Source organism: Saccostrea cucullata, unplaced genomic scaffold, assembly GCF_032062105.1.
Source record: "Saccostrea cucullata isolate Sc308-1 unplaced genomic scaffold, CSIRO_AGI_Scuc_v1 ctg183, whole genome shotgun sequence".
Lineage (NCBI taxonomy): Eukaryota > Metazoa > Mollusca > Bivalvia > Ostreida > Ostreidae > Saccostrea > Saccostrea cuccullata.
The window spans coordinates 195,956-213,544 of NW_026929981.1; the positions used below are offsets into that span (position 1 = coordinate 195,956).

General features: G+C 35.1%; 1 protein-coding gene and 1 long non-coding RNA gene across 2 annotated transcripts; both read right to left on the reverse strand.

The window, feature by feature from the left end:
• Positions 1–1,396: 1,396 nt before the first annotated feature.
• On the reverse strand, positions 1,397–9,677 carry LOC134282661 (uncharacterized). The gene is given in 2 exon segments (XM_062765064.1): positions 1,397–5,107; positions 5,109–9,677. Coding segments are annotated over 2 exon segments (6,960 nt in total). The 5' UTR covers positions 9,228–9,677; the 3' UTR covers positions 1,397–2,266.
• Positions 9,678–10,216: 539 nt separating this feature from the next.
• LOC134282666 (uncharacterized) lies at positions 10,217–15,698 on the reverse strand. Its single transcript, XR_009995330.1, has 3 exons — positions 15,540–15,698; positions 14,197–14,273; positions 10,217–10,291 (listed from the first exon to the last, which is right to left on the reverse strand). It is a non-coding gene; the product is annotated as an uncharacterized LOC134282666 (long non-coding RNA).
• Positions 15,699–17,589: the final 1,891 nt, after the last annotated feature.

Below are 17,589 nucleotides of genomic sequence, written 5' to 3' on the forward strand. Positions count from 1 at the left end.
GCTCATCATAACTTTGCACTTAGTTTATTTAATACCCTGGAGCAGAGAAGAAGACTTCAAAGAATTCATGTATTTTCACTATATAATCAATAGAGCCCCGCCCTAACACCAGAAACCCTGACCCGGGGGCCATAAAATTCACAATTTTGGCAGAGGCACTCTTGCTCATCATAACTATGCACTTCGTTAGTTTATTTAATATCCAGGAGCAGAAAAGAAGATTTTCAAAGAATTCATGTATTTTCACTATATAATCTATAGAGCCCCGCCCTAACACTAGAACCCCTGACCCTGGGGCCATAAAATTCAAAATTTTGGTAGAGGCACTCTTGCTCATCATAACTATGTACTTAGTTGGTTTATTTAATACCCAGGAGCAGAGAAGAAGACTTCAAAGAATTCATGTATTTTCACTATATAATCAATAGAGCCCCGCCCTAACACCAGAAACCCTGACCCGGGGGCCATAAAATTCACAATTTTGGTAGAGGCACTCTTGCTCATCATAACTATGCACTTCGTTAGTTTATTTAATACCCAGGAGCAGAGAAGAAGATTTTCAAAGAATTCATGTATTTTCACTATATAATCAATAGAGCCCCGCCCTAACACCAGAACCCCTGACCCTGGGGCCATTTATTCACAATTTTGGTAGAGGCACTCTTGCTCATCATAACTATGTGCTTATAGTTGGTTTATTTAATACCCAGGAGCAGAGAAGAAGATTTTCACAGAAATAATGCATTTTCACCACCTACTTATTTAGCCCCGCCCTAGCACTAGAACCCCTGATCCCAGGGCCATGAATTTCACAATTTTGGTAGAGGACTCATTGCTGATTACAATCATGCAAACAGTTTGACTGCTTGATGTCCAGAAAGTAAAGAAGAAGATTTTTAAAGATTGCATTAATTTTAGTGGTTTTGGCCCCGCCCCTCAGGCCCCAGGGGGGCAGGGATCATGAAATTCACAACTTTAGTTCCCCTTCACCCATAGATGCTTTAGGCCAAATTTGGTTGAAATTGGTTCAGTGGTTGCAGAGAAAACGCTGAAAATGTTCAAATGTTAACGCACAATGCACAACGACGGACGAAAACAGATAGCAATAGGTCACCTAAAAATGACTTTTAAATATATTTAGGACTAACTTTCCCCTAATCGTGGACTTGAAGCATGTGCTAATGGATAACAATTTTACAATTTCGGAAGAGGGCGAGGTGTTAAATTTGAGGATAATCGTATAAAGAGATGACACGACACATGTATACCTCTCTGGTTGTTCAATCTAATTTTTTTTCAGAACAGCAAGCTAACAGATTTGCAGCTAGCACTGAACTAGATTTTAGGAAACATTCCCCTCTACAGATTTTTTTCTAGGAATTATACAGAAAAAAACTTGTCATTCACCAAAATTTTAATCATATATCAAAGGAATAAAATTAATTTATAACATTCTTAGAAGCATACAAAGAGCAAAGCATGTAGGAACCTTAACCTCAAATGAATAAACAATTCAAGCCAGCTTAGGGAAAAAATACCATAAGAATATTCACAGTTGCTTTTGTGCAACATACATGTAATGTACAGTAGATTCCAATTAACAAAACAAATCATTTTACGCAGCAACATAATGTACTAGTACGACTAGTATTTAAAAATGTTTAATTCTTGTCATAGTTATTTGACCATCTCATTTATTACGTTCAGTACAAAATCAAAATAATTATACAGAATTGAAAATCATTAGGTATCTGATTATTAAAAATTTTACATTAATAAATTGACAAAGAGCTTAAATTATTTAATCAATAAATAATTAATAAATTTTTATCACAGGCAAATACAAGTATTTCTTACATTATATACACAAACAGCAATGCTTAATGACAATTAACTGAAAGCGTGCTGAAATTCGACAAATATATAATTTACATTGGAAATATATCAATCTACAAAAAAAATTAATATTCTTATTACCATCGATATATAACGACAATTCAATTTTAATCAACTTTACAAGCTGAATATTCAAGTAACTTGTTATGTAAATTCTTTTCCCTATGATGCAAAAATCATTTTTTTTTTAAATAAAATCTAGAAAAGAATTTTTTTGCAAAATTTTACAATTAAAGGAACCGTATTTGCAACCACAAGATGCTTAAAAATCTTAACAATTTTTTCCCGTTAAAAAATGCTGACACAACTGTATATCAAACAAAATTGTTCAAGTATTCTGTTAATGAACATATTTTAAACTGTTTCCACTTTAAACAAAAGTATTGTGCTCTCTATTCATATGTCCATAACACTCAGGGCTAGTCTTGAAAAACTCCATGCATATCCAGCAGATGTGGCTCTTACAATCTCGGCATTCCATGTGCTGACATCCGCCATTTTTTTCAATTCCAGCAAAACAGTTCGGGCACAATTTCCTGTTTTGTGGGTCTTGTCGCATCCATTCTCGAAGTCCTGTTTCATCATTTCCATTTTCCATCTGGTACATGGCACAAGATATACCACTATGGTATTCAACGTGGCACTTACTGCACACACTAGTTTTGCAGGCACTGCATACAACTCTCCCTCCAACTTTGCTGACTTTGTATACCATAGGGCAATCTGGAGTTATGCAGTATCGAATTTTGTCTTTGTTTTCCATGGCAAAATTCGATACAGATGAATTCAAAATGTTTTGAAGACTGCAGAATCCATATCTCGTCATATTCAAAAAATCTTTCCAAGCCCAGAGCATGTCGCATTGATTATGACAACATTTAACAGGAAAGTCCTTACTTCGAATAGCAGATTCTATATTCATCTTCATGCAATCCCTACAGTATGGATGGCCACAGGACTCCAGTCTGTAAATTTCACTTTCAGCAATTTCACAGAAACATATTCCACATTCTGGCTGATCAGAAGCTGCAGTAACGCTTTTTTCACGCAAACAATCCATGATCTCAGAAATGTTTTGGACAGCTTTTTCAACTGCAGCATCTGATCCCAACATTTTAATTCTGTGGTTTCTGTGATCAAGTTCCACTGTTGACAAATTTGAAGAAACTTTCAAACCGTTAAGATCTACACCATGCATTAGAATAACTGCTTTCATTAATCCTGGTGGTTTAGATTCCCCTTTCAGATCGATCACCCTCAGTTTGGAAGAGGACAATTTCTCGACATATTTTCTAATCTTTCCTACAGCTATTCTCCGGTCCCCCGCCCGACCATGCACGGATAATGACGAATTTCTATGATCCAGCAAAATTAACGTTCCAGTCTTTTTCATAATCTTCTCAACCTTTTCTTGGCCGTCTCGGGTAAACAGATATCGAAGAGCAGGAATCTTTTCCATATCAACAGTTTCACCCTCAAGCAATTCCTGTACCTTATTTCTTGTGCGGACCATGCTTTCAATGCTATCTGCATCAATATCTATCACATAGTTTTCATTTCTCTGAAGAGTAATAGTCAATCTTCTGTCAGTATTCTCATTCTTTAGTTTCTCCTGATACTTTTCAATATCACTCTGTACTCGTTTGTAGACCTGGGATAGTACAAATATCCGAGTGTGTATTTCTGGGGTAACAGAAACGGCATGCTCCCCAATGAACATTCTGTTCCGTACCTTAGTACAAGCATCAAATCCTTCCTCTGGGTCCTTGAATGTGACAAAAGCTTGATATATGAAGGAACCAGGCTTTGGCTCAATAAGAGTGACATTAAATTTATTCTGCCGAATTCCTGTGCACTCTCTAAATTGTCTCTCTATTCTTGTTCTCAGACTATACAATATTTGAGGTGTTGTGTTCACCTTTTCCCGTATAATGATGACTTTTCCTATTTCATTTTCTGAAATGTCAAATGTGTTCAAAAAACTTTCACGCAAGACATCCTCATTAACAAGATCTCCAAGACCCGTAACAAATAGTTCATTTGTTTCTTCATCCTCATCTCTTCCATTTTTATTTCCTCGTTTCACTCTTACTCGTTTTCCCCCAACCAAGAATTGATTGAATGCACTGTACATTACGATGTGGTCGATTTTTTCTTGATCATGAATCTCAACAAATCCAAAACCTCTAGACTTCCGTCGGCACCAAACAAGCTTGGCTCTAAGTAAATCGTCTTCTTCACTTTTCCCAAAGCCCTTTGGTGGTTTTGCAGTAAATTCAAAATCACATTTTCCTTTTCTAGTAGCAATTACTGCAGTTTTTGCAAATTCAGGTTTTTCAAATATAATCTGTCCAAGGTAATTCTGATTACTGTTCTTAGAAGATTTGGGTATAAATGATTGAATGGATCCAAAACGTCTAAACCACTCCACCATATCTTCTTCAGAATCGAAAACTTGTGCCTCGCCGAAAATAAATACATTTTTATACTCATCTTGATATAACAAATCCTGGACTTGTCCACCTGCTCCAATGGATATTCTAACATTGAAAAACTCTGGAAGTAATGGATGTTCCACTGCTTCATTCCTTATTTTTTCTCTGATTGGATCTATCGCAGTTTTTAAAGTGTGTGATGAAATATCTGAATCACCAATTGGCGCATAAATTGAAATTTCTCCCCTCTCACGATCTGCATCTATCACAAATATGGAATCTTCGCACTCCATCTTCAGATTATCTTGCATGGCTCTCACCTTGCTATATCGAGGTCCAACAAATTCTCTGTGAACTTGGACACCTACATATTCAGTCAAAACTGGTGCAACTTTTCGTCTTTCCACGGCATTAATGTCAAAGTCCATGGAGCCCTCGGTTAACGCTTCCTCAACATCTTCATCTGCCACTGCTGTTATATTTAAAGCAAAGTCACGCGAGGTTTGCATTACCTTCTCAACTATAACCCAGTTAGGACAAGATGCAAGTGACTGAAATGCAGATGAAGGATGCATAATGACCTGCTGATTCTTGTCTATGAAGAAGTAACCAGCTTTTTCGTGTCCAAGAAAATGGCAAAGATTACTCTGAAATGATCTGAACAGCAGTTTCTGTAATTTTCTTTCCACGTCTTCAGCATCTGTAAATTCAAATTTTATGTTGATGGATAAATCTCTCTTCAATATGAATAAAATTTCATTTGCAGCATCTCGAATGACTTCGCATTGCTTTTCCATTAATTGAATTGTCTTTGCACCATTTACCCTTTTGCTTTTCTGTAACATTGTGCCATTTTTTGTAAACCTCAAGGTTTGTAAAGTGGTCTCCATATCTGTGGCAAAATGGAACTTTAAGTTTGTCTGACTTTTCCTTTTCTTCTTTTGTACCCCCGCGATAAAATAAGGATCCAGAAACTGTGCATGACGCTGCGATGATAATTCCCTCTAACCCAACATTTGAGTCAATTGCATCATGGGTAAGAACTCCTAAACTTGGTTCAAATGGAAGTTTTGCAATCCACTTTCCCAATGGAGATATTTTTCCATCTTCAATAGCTCCAAGTTTATTCAGGTGTTGAAAAGCATTTGTCATTGACACTTTCTCTGGAGCCTGCACAAAGTCAAATTCTAATGGATCAACATTTAGTTGCAAGAGCTTCAGAATTGCATGACCCAAATGTATTTTCAAAATTTCTGGCACAGATGTTGGGCACATGATGTCGTAATCTTCCTTTGAATAAAGTCGATAACATTTACCAGGGCCTGTTCTTCCAGCTCTACCTTTCCTCTGGTCAGCAGAACTTTTGGTAACTTTCACAACACGCAAGGAACTTACTTTCTTCTTTGGATCATACAAAAGTTCTTTCACAGCCCCGGTATCAACTACATATTTTACACCAGGTATTGTTACTGATGTTTCAGCTACATTGGTGGCAAGCACAATTTTTCTCTTCCCTTTAGGAGGATCCTTAAATACTAAATTCTGCTCCTCTGTTTGAAGCTTACCATGTAGAGGCAAAATCCAGTGATCTTTTCTTCCCTTCAACAAGACATCCAGTTTCTCTGCACACTGTTCGATTTCTGCTTGGGATGTTAGGAAAACTAAAATGTCCCCAGATGGTTCCTTTCTGTGAATTTCTGCCGCTTTCTCGATAGCTTTGATCTCATAATCATCAACTACTTCTGCACCTGATGAAGGAATTAACCAATCAATTTCAACTGGAAACATCCTTCCAGAAACTTTAAGGACTGGACAGAATTCGGGTCCTCCAAAATATTGCACAAAAACATCAGGAACAATTGTTGCAGAGGTAATAACCACTCTAAGTTCTGGTCTCTGTGGCAAACACTTTTTTATCATTCCAAGCAAAAGATCAGTATATACACTCCTTTCATGAGCTTCATCAATCACAATACAGGAGAAATTCATCAGTAGTGGGTCTTTTAGACACTCATTCAAAAGCATATGATCAGTCATGTATAATACTTTTGTTTGCTTGTTCAGCTTTGCTTTCATACCAGTTTGATAACCAACAAGATCTCCTACATTTACCTTTAATTCAGATGCTACTCTTTGTGCCAGGCTCATTGCTGCTACCTTACGTGGCTGTGTACAGATGATTTTTCCAAGTGAACTTAGCTCAGACTCCAAAATGTACTGCGTTATTTGTGTACTTTTGCCAGAGCCAGTTTCTCCAAGAATAACAGAAACTTGATTATTAAGAATTGTATCAATAATTTGAGTTCTTTTTGCATAAATTGGCAATGCCTGTTCTAGTCTTGTACATTCCACATCAAACTGTTTCAATAATGAATCTAATTCTTTTTGTTGCATGTTTCCAGCTTTTAGACACTCAATTTTTTGGATAGTTCCAGACAGGAATGATTTGAACTCATTCTGTTGTTGCTCAAGTTCTGTGATTTTATCATTCAGAGCTTTTTTCTCGGCCTCTCTTTGTTCGTGAAGAGAAAAGTTGGTAAATTTTACTTTTTTCTTTGATGGTGCTTTGCATAAACTGGATATTTGGCCCTGTGTTTTTCTTTCTTTATCCTGGTGTTTTCCTAATACTTCAACAGTTTTTTCTTTGATATATTGCATCTTTTTGCTTATGTCCACTAGCTTTACTTTGGGAACAGTTTCTTTTTTAAAGTGGTATCTAAAGTTTAACTGCAAACTATTTCTTCTCAAGCAACTTTCAAAGCTTTTGGCATTTACATCGCTTTTGAAAACCAAAACAACAGTCGTAATCTTCGTTTTAGGATTATTTTCAAATGAATCAATTCGAAATTGAACATCTGACACAATGCCAACGAGATGAGACAACAAATCATTCTCACCCTCTAATTGTTTCAAAATGGTGAAGATGTATTTGACTGTTTCCTTGTCAGAATTTTGCTTACAAGCAACTGTTTCCACAGATTTACCATCTGTTTGATTACCACTCTCTCTTTTTTCTTCCTTATAGCCTTCCTCAGCTACTTGTTCTCCCATTTCTGTTTTTCTTCCTTTTAACTCTTTGTTCAAACTCGTTCGTGTTTTAACCTTGCTAATCTTGTCACATTTAGATTTCTGTTTAGTATTTGACTCCTTTGAGAAATTGGTATCTTTCAATGTGATAATTTCGCCTTCAAGGAGACAATTCCGCTTGGTTTTCTCTAGTTCCTTTCCTGGGTAAGGCGATATAACCTCTTTAACTCCTCTTGTTTCATTTTGTTTGCTGATATCTTGGGCTACTTCTATATCTTTGGCATGTAGTACTGTCTTACTTTCTTCAAAGTTATAAGTTGAAGTCCCTGCTCTTTCTTTGCTTGCATCACTAACTGGTGCATCCCCTTTGTCAATATTATCCATTACTTCCTCTACATCATTAGATCTTTCGAATGAATTTTCATTCTTAGTTGCAGCTCTTGCAGTCAAAGTGCCATCATTAAATACGACAGGACTTTGATCCATTCCTACAGGGTGTTTCTCAGTCAAACTGATGGTATGTAAATCTGTTTCCATATCATGTTGGAATATCCATTCTGGTTTGTGAGCACTTGCAATTTTGGTTTTGCTTTCTTTGCATTTCTCTTTTATGTTAGCATTTCTACTTTCCTGCATTGCCCGTCTAAATTTCAGTTTTGATTCTTCTACCTCAATAGGTGACATGTTTGTTTCAAAATCAGAATTTCTTTTTTTAATTTCTCTTACTTTGCTGCTCATTTTTTCAATGTATTTGAATGAATTTTTCTTCTCTTGTTGCTCAACTTTACTTTCTTTGTTTTCACTCTCATTAGCAACAGTTTTATTTGCATTCCCATCTTTTAACGTAATATCATCATGTCTTTTACCATAAGTATTTTTAGCTATTCCAGTCGCCTTTGGCATATCCTGACATTCAAAATCTTCTACTTTTTCTAAATTGGCTTCTTTTGTGGTGGATGACTGTTGCCTCCCTTTATATATGTCCATTTCTTCTTTGTCCTCTGAAGATTTTTCTCTTGCTACCCTGTAAACCATTGGAATGATTGTGTCTCTTTGAGAAAGTTTGTTTTCTTTAATCTCTTGTAGCTGACCAATGAATAGAGGTGCAACAAATTCCACATGGTTTCTGCTGTCAGATCTTCTTTCATCACTTGAGTTGCTAAGGGGTAAGTCCTTCTTGTCTGATGTTTTCATATGATCATCATGAGATTCCTTCATTTCTAATAATGTTTTCTTCTCATCAAGTTTCTCAATAGATAGCATTTTGCCCAGATCTCTATATCCTTTTTCATCTTTTGACTCAGTTGTAAGTCTTTCCTTCAGCTCTTTAACTTCTTTGAAAAGAAAGCCTTGATGGTTTTCTTTCTTCTTTGACATTGTTTCCTCTCTTTTGTCAGACTGAGGTAAACACTTACTTTCCTTTTTTGTTTTACTGTTCCTTGCCATTGCAATACAAGCTCCTTCATTCCCAGTTTTGTGTCCTTCTTCTGTTACAAGTTTGCTTTCAGTTGTCTCTTTTACATCCATCCATTTTATTGTAACCTTTGGGAAATCTTTCCAACCATCACAGTTTCTTTGACCATCTTCACTCCAGTATTTAGTCTCTGATTGTTTTTCTTCAACATCTTTATTTGTAGGCCTACCTTTCATTGAATATCTGAAATGAACATTTTCATTTGGGAATATGTGTACTTGTTTTTCATTTTCTTCATATGAACCATTAATTTTTCTCTCTTTTTCATTGTAACTTACAACTTTGCCATTTGATCTAAGATCATCTTGAAATGAACTGATTCTAGTACTTTGGGATCTTTCTTTTTTTTCAGTAGATTCATATATCCCATTGTCTTTCCTATGTAAACCTTGCATAAGGGACACAGATTCTGTAGCTGTATTTCCTTCTATAACATTTGAAAAAGCTCGAGGCTTCCTTGTGTGAAATGTAGTTTGGTCACAAGGAAATTTATTACATTTATCTTCAGAGCTTTGGATGGACGAAGGCTCAGATAACTGTTTTTCATACTTCTTATAAGGTTTATTCAAATTATCTACTTTCTCTGTGTTTCTACAAGGTATCTCTGACAGTTCGGATCTATACTTGGAAGAAAGAAATACATCTGCATTTTTTTGGCTACAATTAGATTTTCTCAGAATTTCCTTTTCTTCCAATTTTTCAATTGCTCCTGTTGTTTGCTCATTTGGTTTGATAAAATGTCTGTCACTTAATCTCCTTCTTTCCCTCAATGGGTAGGCTGGATACCCTGTTGAGTATTTCAGATTTGGTGAGTGTTGTGCTGATGATTTATACACATTACTTGGATTATAAGCAATCTTTACTCTCTTCAACTGTTGGAGATATTTTCAAAACAGTTCCATCTCTTTGCCAAGTTCTAATCATTCCTTTTGTAGATTGAAATGTACTTTTATCACCAGAAGGAGTGCTTTCTCTAAGTTTATCTTCTATGCTTTGAAGTTTGGAGGAAGAATGTTCAGGTTTCTGTATTCCATACTTCTTGGAACAATTTTCATAAAAATTATTTACTATCTCTGTGTCCTCACCAGATCTCCTTAAAAAATCTGATCTGTATCGAGAGGAAAGTAATACACTGGCATCTTTTTGGCTATAATATGATTTTCTGAGAATTTCTTTTTCATCCCAATTTCCAGTAGCTCCTGTTGCTTGCCTTTTGGACTCCATTAAACTATTATCATTTGTACTCTTTCTTTCCCTAAGTAAAGAGTCTGAATACCTTGATGTGTGTTCCACAGCTAATGTAGGAGATGAGGGCAATCCATGCACATTCCTTGATTTATAAGAATCCATGCTTCTTCTTTCTACTGAAGGAATCCTCACATCAGTACCAATTCTTTTTGTTGGATCTACTGGTCTTGCTGCCTCTTCTTTTGTTGTAGTTTGGCCCATTCTGTTTACTCTACAATAATTAAATTGTCAACTGATACAAATTCATCTGAAAAATTTTATTAGACTTTTAAAACATTTGAATAAAATTATATTACAATGCTTCAAATAATGGTATTTCAAATTTCTTTGGTCATGCCATAAACTTAAAGTGAAACAAGATGTGTTTGTGAAACACTATGCGCCCGGCGGCAACAAAGTTCAAAAAATCTATTTTTAGCATATTGATCACAGTCAAGGTCACAAGGTCATTGATCATAGTGTCATTCGAAAGAACTTAATCAGTGGAGTATGCATACTAAATATGAAGTCCCTATCTCCTATGGTTCAAAAGTTATGGCAAAAAGTGGAAAAAGCTATTTTTAGCATATAGGTCACAGTCAAGGTCACAAGATCATTGACCTTGCCGTCGTTTGAAAGGACTTTATCGGTGGAGTATGCATACCAAATATGAAGTCCCTATCTCCTATGGTTCAAAAGTTATGACAAACAGTGGAAAAAGCTATTTTTAGCATATAGGTCACAGTCAAGGTCACAAGGTCATTGACCTTGATGTCATTTGAAAGGACTCTATTAGTGGAGTATGCATACCAAATATGAAGTCCCTATCTCCTATGGTTCAAAAGTTATGACAAACAGTGGAAAAAGCTATTTTTAGCATATAGGTCACAGTCAAGGTCACAAGGTCATTGACCATGGTGTCATTTGAAAGAACTTAATCGGTGGAGTATGCATACCAAATATGAAGTCCCTATCTCCTATGGTTCAAAAGTTATGGCAAAAAGTGTAAAAAGCTATTTTTAGCATATAGGTCACAGTCAAGGTCACAAGATCATTGACCTTGATGTCATTTGAAAGGACTCTATTAGTGGAGTATGCATACCAAATATGAAGTCCCTATCTCCTATGGTTCAAAAGTTATGACAAACAGTGGAAAAAGCTATTTTTAGCATATAGGTCACAGTCAAGGTCACAAGGTCATTGACCTTGATGTCATTTGAAAGGACTTTATTAGTGGAGTATGCATACCAAATATGAAGTCTCTATCTTTTATTGTTCAAAAGTTATGGCCAAGGTTAAAGTTGACAACAGACAAACAGACAAACAGATAAACAGACAAACAGACAGGACAAAAACAATATACGCCCGGGATCTATCGATCCGGGCGCATAAAAAGACCAAATGTCATCACATACCCTTTTGTCATCAATAAAATTTGTACTTTTGTCTAAATCTCATTTTATCAAATGAATGTCATATCTACCGGTTGTGCGGTTTCTCATTAGTACTACCTAATAGACAGAACAAAATATCTCTAAAATTCGAATTATTTCCTTAACATATCCTAATACTATCTGTTGACATAATGGTTTCTCATTGACAGCAAATATTCTAGTAATCGGTGATATTTAAGAGCAATGAAAATAAAAATTTACAATAGATATTTGTAATACACATTTGCCCCCCCCCCCCCCCCCTTGTATACCACATTTCATTTCTGTATGGGCAATCTCTGCAAAGAAAATGAATGGAAACTGTTAATAATTGAAATTTCCAAGTCCAAGGGGAATAACTGTCAAAAATTGCTTCATCATACCCAAAACAAAACCTGTTCTGGATATTCTCATGATAATAAGTATGTCAAATTTCATTTCAGTATGTGCAACCTTTTACAAAGAAAATGAATGGAAACTGCTAATAATTGGAAAATTTCAAAGTCCAAGGGGCATAACTCTGTCAAAAATTGCTTAATTGATCCCAGACCTTGAATTAGACATTCTCATGAAAAGTCTGAATACAAAATTTCATTTCAGTATGGTACAACCTCTAACATGACCAAGAAAAAAAATTCACAGAACCTGATGGTGGACATCAGGTGTACCAACAGAGAGACAGACAGAAGCAAAGCAACATGCCCTCCCTTCTTTAAAGGGAGCAAAAGAGGGGCTTAATGTCATTTGTTGAATGTCAATATCTATACCCTCTGGTATCATAAAAACTTTATTTCAAGATGGTAAATCAATGATTAATGAAGCACTTCAAAAAATTCTTGTATATCAATATCACATTATCATAATTTGTCTTTTTAGCTCACCTGAGCCGAAGGCTCAAGTGAGCTTTTCTGATCAAAATTTGTCCGTTGTCTGTCGTCGTTGTCGTCGTCGTCGGCGTAAACTTTTCACATTTTCATCTTCTTCTTAAGAACCACTGGGCCAATTTCAACCAAACTTGCCACAAAGTATCCTTAGGTGAAGGGGATTCAAATTTGTTAAAATAAAGGGCCACACCCACTTCCAAGGGGAGATAATTATGAATTAGTGAAAAATTAATGGCATTTTTAAAAAATCTTCTTCTCAAGAACCACTGGGCCTAGAGAGATGAAACTCATGTGGAAGCATCCTCAGTTAGTGTAGATTCAAGTTTGTTCAAATCATGACCTCTGGGGCTAGGGTGGGGCCAAAATGGCCGACCAAAGTTTTACATATGAATAAATAGGAAAAATCTTTAAAAATCTTCTTCTCAAGAACCACTGGGCAAGAAAGATAAAACTCATGTGGAAGCATCCTCAGGTAGTGTAGATTTAAGTTTGTTCAAATTATGACCCCCGGGGCTAGGATGGGGCCAAAATGGCCAACCAAAGTTTTACATAGGAATATTTAGGAAAAATCTTTAAAAATCTTCTTCTCAAGAACCACTGGGCCAGAAAAGATGAAACTCATGTGAAATCATTCTTAGGTAGTGTAGATTCAAGTTTGTTCAAATCATGACCCCAGGGGGTAGGGTGGGGCCGAAATGGCCGACCAAAGTTTATATTGGAATATATATTGTAACCTTTGTAAATCTTCTTTTCAAGTACTTCAAAGCCATGATTAGTGATATTTATATGGAATTATCCTCAGCTAGTGTAGATTCTAGTTTGTTCAAATCATAACCCCCTACAACCCCCCCCCCCCCCCCCACTTCAGTAAACTTTCAGTTCTGATCTGATATGTGACTTTTCCTAGCCAATGTTCTCAGGTGAGCGCTGTGGCCCCTGGGCCTCTTGTTTTTATTATTATTGTTCTTGAAAAAATGTTTTAAACTACATATACTTCTTGCAATAAACTGATCTTAACCTTCTTATATAACAACAAAAAGTACATCTATAATACATGATGTCTACTGCATCAACATTTATTTTACAGACATGTACTCATAGAGTATATACCAGGGTAAGTAAAATTAATGTCAAAGGATGATAATGTTTGGAATATATTATAGACAAAATGTCTGAAAATCATGCCAATATAATCAGTCTTATTACAAACTGAATTTCAAAAATATCAACCTTTCATTTTGAACTTTTAATCATGTTTATGTGGGGAAATACTCTGCAACTGATACAGGGATACTGGACCAAAACAGTATGGATGATTTGCAAAGCTTAATTTATAGATTTGCAACATTCCAATACATGTACTTTTTTCAATGAATTAAAACTATTTACTGAAATTTGTTTCAGATCAAAATAAATTAATATTTACATTTCCAAAAGATTTCCCCTATGATTCTTTACAAAATAAAATGCAGTTCATTTTCTCATGAACTACATCACATATTTACCACAATAAGCATGAATATCTCCATTATTACATCATAATACCGCACTTGACGTCAAAAAATACAGTGCAGACTGTTTTGCTTTAAAAATGACAGTTGACTGGCGAAAATTTACAGCAAGTCATCAGAAAAATAATGTAATATAAGAAATGAATTTAATTTTTGACGATTCATAAGGTATATGAACTACAACGCTTCATGACGGCATATTTATCATGAAGTGCTAACGCGCTTCATGAAAATTTGCCGGCGTGAAGCATCGTAGTTCATGACCTATGAAACTTCAAAAATTAAATTCATTTCTTAAATAACACTTACTTAATACATTGACTGGTGATGAAAACAGGAACTCAGTAAGGAATATTCAAACAAATGTTTGCCTTGTACAACCATAACTGAAAATAAATTAGGTATACATTAAAGCAGGGTTCGACATTAACGTTAGTCCGTTAGTCTCAGTCTAACACATTTTCATTCGGACTAATAAAAATTATAGCTAATCAGTCCGAACGGACTAATAAAGTTTTCTTGGAAGAAAAAAAGAATTTACCGATGTTCAAATCTTTGACAACTTTCTCTGGAAAACCCCATATTTATTTTTAGCTTTCTAGCTTCTTGGCGGGAAGTTAATTAATTCTGAGTCAATTTGGAGCTTAATTTAAGGACTCATCGGTATGAAATTAAACATTTTAGTGATCATGATTTAGTATGTCACATAAATAAAGAAAGATGTCGGATGTTTACATGTAATCATGTAAAGAGAAAACGAATGAGATCGGGAATATGATCGTAGTTCCTGATTGTGCGATTTCAACGAATTCTTGGTATTAACATTTCATGCTTTGTTTATTTCAAAAAAGTACATTGCAACATTAATTCTGTTTATTTTTATTTTTGACGGACTAATAAAATTGCCCACGGACTAGTAAAAGTAAAGAAGCACTAGTCCGGCCGGACCAAAGCCTAAAAATGTTAGTGTCGAACCCTGTAAAGAGAAGAAAGTTAAGATCTCTATCAAATGATAAACATAACAAAATATTTATTATGCAGATAAGATAATCATTTGCTCTATTTGAGGATGCTTAAAATTATATTTATATTTAGATTATATTAGAGTACTAAGGCTAAAACAATTCACCAAAATATAAATACTATTCTATATAATTCCTCAATTTAATTTTTCAATTTACAATCTACATTTTTGGTGTGATACTTTTTTTTAAAACATAATCAGGTTTGATTACCTCTTGAAATAGATTGGGTTTGACCTCATTTTAATTATTTTAACATTCACAAGGGAGAAAATCATGACCAACCTAGATGGAGATCGAGTGTTTCAGAGCACTACTAGTATTGACATGAACAGAGTGCTTGTTTAAACTACAGAAGCAAATTTTCAAATAGTGGTCTTCATTGAATCACCATCTTTTACTTGCCTTTTGAAGAATGAAGACATAATCTTTTTAACCTTTACCAAAACGTACCCACTCTTACCACGGTTACTTGGGTCTTGGTTTATTAAATATGTATATGTACCTTATTGTTATGTAAAAAAAAACAATTAACATATCAATAAGGTACATACATATTTAAAAAACAAGACCCAAGTAGTCAGGTAGTATACCTGTGACCCGAACTTGTGAACAAATTTACTATTTTACCTGTTTACGTCCATCGGCATTGTTTTTACATCAATTATTTCATCACTTGGTCTATGAACAACTGCAGTTGTCATTTGAAGACAATATGTTTCATGTTTTCTGAAATATATATTTACGATTCTACGAAAATGGCGTACTTTCGGTTTCTCTTCCAACGGCCAAATTCAATCGGCAATCCTCGGCTGACTCCGCTCCGCTCCAGAGGCACGAGTCATCCGAGGAACTCCGAGTCATAAATTTGGCGGGAAACGTCACGGAAAATTGCTGGGCGCGGATCAAAAATACTTAACATCTATCCTTATGACTGTTATAAATAAAATCGCACTTGCATGTTGTCATTTACCTGTATCAATTTTATTTTAAAATATTAAAATGTTTAAAAACATATACCTATAGGCAGCCACTCGAAGTTATTTATCTTTTTTTTCAGAATAGGAGATCCATCACTTGAGACCAACAAAAAAAAAATCAGTTTTATAAACCGTGACATTAAGCTTTGCTGGCATCATTTTTCTGCCCTCTATATTCGGAGATAAATTATGTTAGCATGCAAAAAAAAATATCAACACATAAGACAAAAATGTCTACATGCAAGAATATATTATGTTAGTATGCAAGTCACAAGTCTTAGATCAGAGAATATAATTTTAAGTTGGACAAAGTATACTTACTTCCAGGGTCCGATCGAGATCATACATTCAAGATGTAACAATTATATTGACATTTATTTAAACATGCAAATTATTTATGTCAATATACATGTACAAGATATAATAAGTTGCATGTCAACATATAGATATCTCGCATGCTGAAGTTAACATAATTACATCTGTACATGTATCTAAGATATCCTGGGCTTTTATGCATCAGTTAATCGTGACTTATAATTACATGTAGATTATTTATCATTCTGTTTATTATAACTTCACGAACTGTGCAGTTGAATATTTCGTACCTGTCCTGTGTTAAATTAATTCTTTGGTAAAATATGTTTACAGGAACTTCGACAGATATTCGCCCAAATGCACTCGCAATCTATATATATATATACGTATTTATAAACAAAATTAAAGTGATTATGAGTAACACAAAGACACGTTCTATTCTCTAAAATTAAATGCTTACTTTTCTGTATATTATTGTAGTTCTCCGGACATGACCACAGTCACATTTTGATGTTAATGACTTCCGCCCTTCCCGTTTTTTTTTTTTTTTTAAAGAAGCTGTATTATGCATATAACAAAGCTTTTCACACAACTTTTAATGCTACTAGCTGTTCACTTGCATAGAGAGTTCTAAAGAATTTTCTCTCCATTTACCTGTGATATCCGAATCTTTCATCCTACGATTCCCCTGAAGAACATTTTAAAAATCCAATTCTACACGAATGTCCATGTCAAAATGTTCACATAATTTTTTTCTGGTCCAGAGTTCAGAGATTTCATTTTGTTTGTATGTTGTTTGACGTCCCCTTCGAGTATTTTTCACTCATGTGGAGACGCCACCACTTGCCGATGGAGAGCTGCAAAGTTTGTCCACAGGCACCTGACGTTACTAATTTATATTTAAATAAAAAATATACCCCCTATATATGATAATAAACTAGGTAGGGGTATATTTTTTTTATTAAAAGAAAAATAAGTAATGTCAGGTGCCTGTGATTTTGTCCTATATTCGGCACTTACGACCATTGAACACTGAGGGATCTTTTTCACGCCAACATCTACTGCAATATAGGACCTCGGTTTATACGGTCTCATCCGAAGGACCGGTCTCCACGTCCCACAGTGGAATTCGAACCCGCGACGTAAGGATCAACTCCTTTCTCCGGGACTCTAGATCGAGCGGACGCTATACACGTAACCACTGCGCCATACTGGCGACTTCAGAGACTTTAAAATTATCTTTAATTTACCTATGTTTGTTTTCTTGATTATTTCCACCTATGATGAAGGACAGACCAAACCATATTCCCTTTACCAAAGGACACACTGTACCATGTTTTTTGAAATGTTAACAGAATTAGAGATAACAACGACAACAGAGTATA